Below are 2,715 nucleotides of genomic sequence, written 5' to 3' on the forward strand. Positions count from 1 at the left end.
TGGGATGGTAGAACGTTTCCATCGTCACCTGAAGACAGCACTCCGAGCTCATCAGACCACTAAGTGGACTGAAGTACTTCCGATAGTACTCTTGGGTATCCGGTCCGCCTTCAAAGAAGATCTGGGCTGTTCGTCAGCGGAGGTGGTTTATGGAACAACTCTACGTCTTCCTGGAGAGTTTTTGCAAGCAACACCTTCAGCGTCAATCCCTGACATCACAGATTATGTGGCTCGTCTACGCGACACAATGCAGCTCCTACAACCAGTAAAGCCACGAGCAACATCTAATCGGGGTGCATTCCTCAGCCAAGATCTACAGGAGATTGAGGACGTAAATTTTCGTTCCGTCAATTCGACAGCCTTTTCGGTAGCCTATAGCCAGCTGTGACCTTCAAAGACCGACCATAAGAAGCTTCACAACTACCGGCGACGTCCGAGCAGTCGCCAGTGAAAAGCCACTCGTAAGGGTGGTCTTTTCTACACCCCAATCATGATGCCCGGCTCCACGATCGAACTTCCACAGCAGAGCATTGAAAGCGCCGCCACCAACGTCACAAACCCAGTATCGACAGACCACATCACCCCTGGACAACACTGCATGCCGAACGACTCAACTCACGATGCTCATGACACCGCGTCCAAGTTCTGGACGTCCGAGTCGGTAGCGAACTCGTCTGAGACCGGGGTCGAAATTATGGATGAAAGCAACACCAACAACGAAGAGTGGAACAAGGCACGATCACGTAAGCGCTCACACAAAACACTGTCCGACTCTGCTTCGAGTTCGGGAACAGTTCGCAAACAGCCGAACGTCAGTGAAGGACTCACAGTAATCTTTGCCGCTACGAAGCCTGACCAAAAGCTAGCGACTTTAAGCAGCTTGAGGCTTTCCAACGCCCTTGAGAAGCTCTGTCCAGAGTGCATCCTTCAGATCCGCCCCAACGAGCGCCTCAACGTCGTCGCCGTTGATGTGCGCAACGGACAAACAACAAGGACGCTGCTGAAATGCCCTGAACTTTGTGGTGTCTCTGTCAGGGCCTACCAATCCCTCGAGGGCCCCACATCGATTGGTGTCATAAAAAATGTCGATGCTGAACTGTCAGATCCTGAAATTCTAGAAAACCTGCGATCGGATGGCCGCATAGCCAGAGTACGTCGTCTTGGGGCGACAGGTGTCGTAAAGCTGACATTCAACAGTTCAGAATTGCCAAGCTTCGTGCTGCTAGGACGAGTACGACACCAAGTGACGGAGTTCGAACCCCGTCCAATCCAGTGTCGCAACTGTGGTGGTTTTGGGCACTTTGCAGTCTCATGCACACGTTCTTCCGCATGCTCTCGTTGTGCAGAGCCGCATCCTATAACTAACACCACGAGCAACACCAAATGTAAATCCACAGTGATCAAGTGCGTCAACTGTGGAGAAGCACATGAAGCTACATCTCCAGCGTGTTCAAAATGGAGAGAAGAGCAAAATGTCGTCACGTACGCCAAGAGAAATGCCGTTGACTACCGCTCTGCCAGAATTATTGTAAAGCAGGCGTCGGGAGTCATACCACAGCCCATTCTCAATGTGGTGGCCAACAGCACCTCCAAGAAAAGTGGAGAAGCCCCAGTGCAGGACAGGCAACCCCCAGCCCTTGACGATAAGGGTTTAAGCTATGCCGCAGCACTCAAGACCGATCCTCAAAAAAATATCGAAAGACCACCTAACAACAACTCTGCAACAGCGTCTAATAAGCCAAAACCCGGTGTCACCATTCCGACGGGCACTGAAAAGTCGACATGCAACGGAGCATCTATCAAAAAATCTGAACACTCAACGGGAGTCACCAATATTGAACCAACATCAACGGCTGACTCTTCAAAAAGATTACCCCGAGATGCTCCGGAAAAACCTACGGCAAATTGGATAAAATTATTCAGAATAGCAGCAGAAATGGCGTGCGCTTATCTTGATGGCATTGATGCCTCGTGGGCACACATTCTATGCGGTTTCATTCAGGCAGCGTTCCCACTGCTGAATATAACATAATGCTGCATCCCAACATCCACCCAAAGAGACGCACCCGAAATATTGCATGTCCAACAGTGCTTCAATGGAATACTAACGGCATACAACAACGCCTCTCAGATCTACGCCTACATTTAAAGACCAACCGATACGACGTCCTAGCCCTTCAAGAAACTCGTATAAAATACGGCAAATTCAGACTTTCTCCATACGTCGTTTATCAGGGCCTACTGCCAGTTACTGAAAACACGAAGAACGAAGTGCCGAAAGCCACGATACTTGTCTGAAGAGAACTGGATCAGCGTCAAATAGATTTGACAGACTTATGTGACGATGCTGCTGAGTTCACCGGTGTAACGATACGTAAAGGGGACTGTGACACCACCATAGTTTCTGCGTACGTCCGTCCGGGAACCAAATGGGACCCTACGATTATGATGAAGATTATGCCGCGCTGCTGAAAAAACGTACTATTTTTGGGAGACTTTAACGCCCATAATCACACCTTGGGAGATAAGCACACAACGACGCGCGGATCTGCTCTTGAGGCCACAGTGGACACGCTAGGGCTTGTTCCACTGAATGATGGAACCGCAACATTTGTCAGACCGGGGGTCTCCAACAGTGTCCTTGACCTCAGCTTCGCTACACCACAACTCAGCGCGCGATGGCAACCTCAACATGACAGCTGGGGTAGTGATCAT

At 50.1% G+C, this 2,715-nt stretch overlaps 1 protein-coding gene across 1 annotated transcript; it reads left to right on the top strand.

The window, feature by feature from the left end:
• The first annotated feature begins 502 nt into the window (after window positions 1-502).
• LOC120841435 lies at window positions 503-2,032 on the top strand. Its single transcript, XM_040212324.3, has one exon. It carries the CDS (start codon window positions 599-601, stop codon window positions 2,030-2,032), a length of 1,434 nt encoding a protein of 477 aa, XP_040068258.1. The 5' UTR covers window positions 503-598.
• Window positions 2,033-2,715: the final 683 nt, after the last annotated feature.

Source organism: Ixodes scapularis, unplaced genomic scaffold (genome assembly GCF_016920785.2).
Source record: "Ixodes scapularis isolate PalLabHiFi unplaced genomic scaffold, ASM1692078v2 PGA_scaffold0__279_contigs__length_252992795, whole genome shotgun sequence".
NCBI classification, from domain to species: Eukaryota; Metazoa; Arthropoda; class Arachnida; order Ixodida; family Ixodidae; genus Ixodes; species Ixodes scapularis.

Excerpts from the sequence above, each read along its gene's own strand:
- LOC120841435 (XM_040212324.3), top strand. The coding sequence starts at position 599 with ATGCCGAACGACTCAACTCACGATGCTCATGACACCGCGTCCAAGTTC.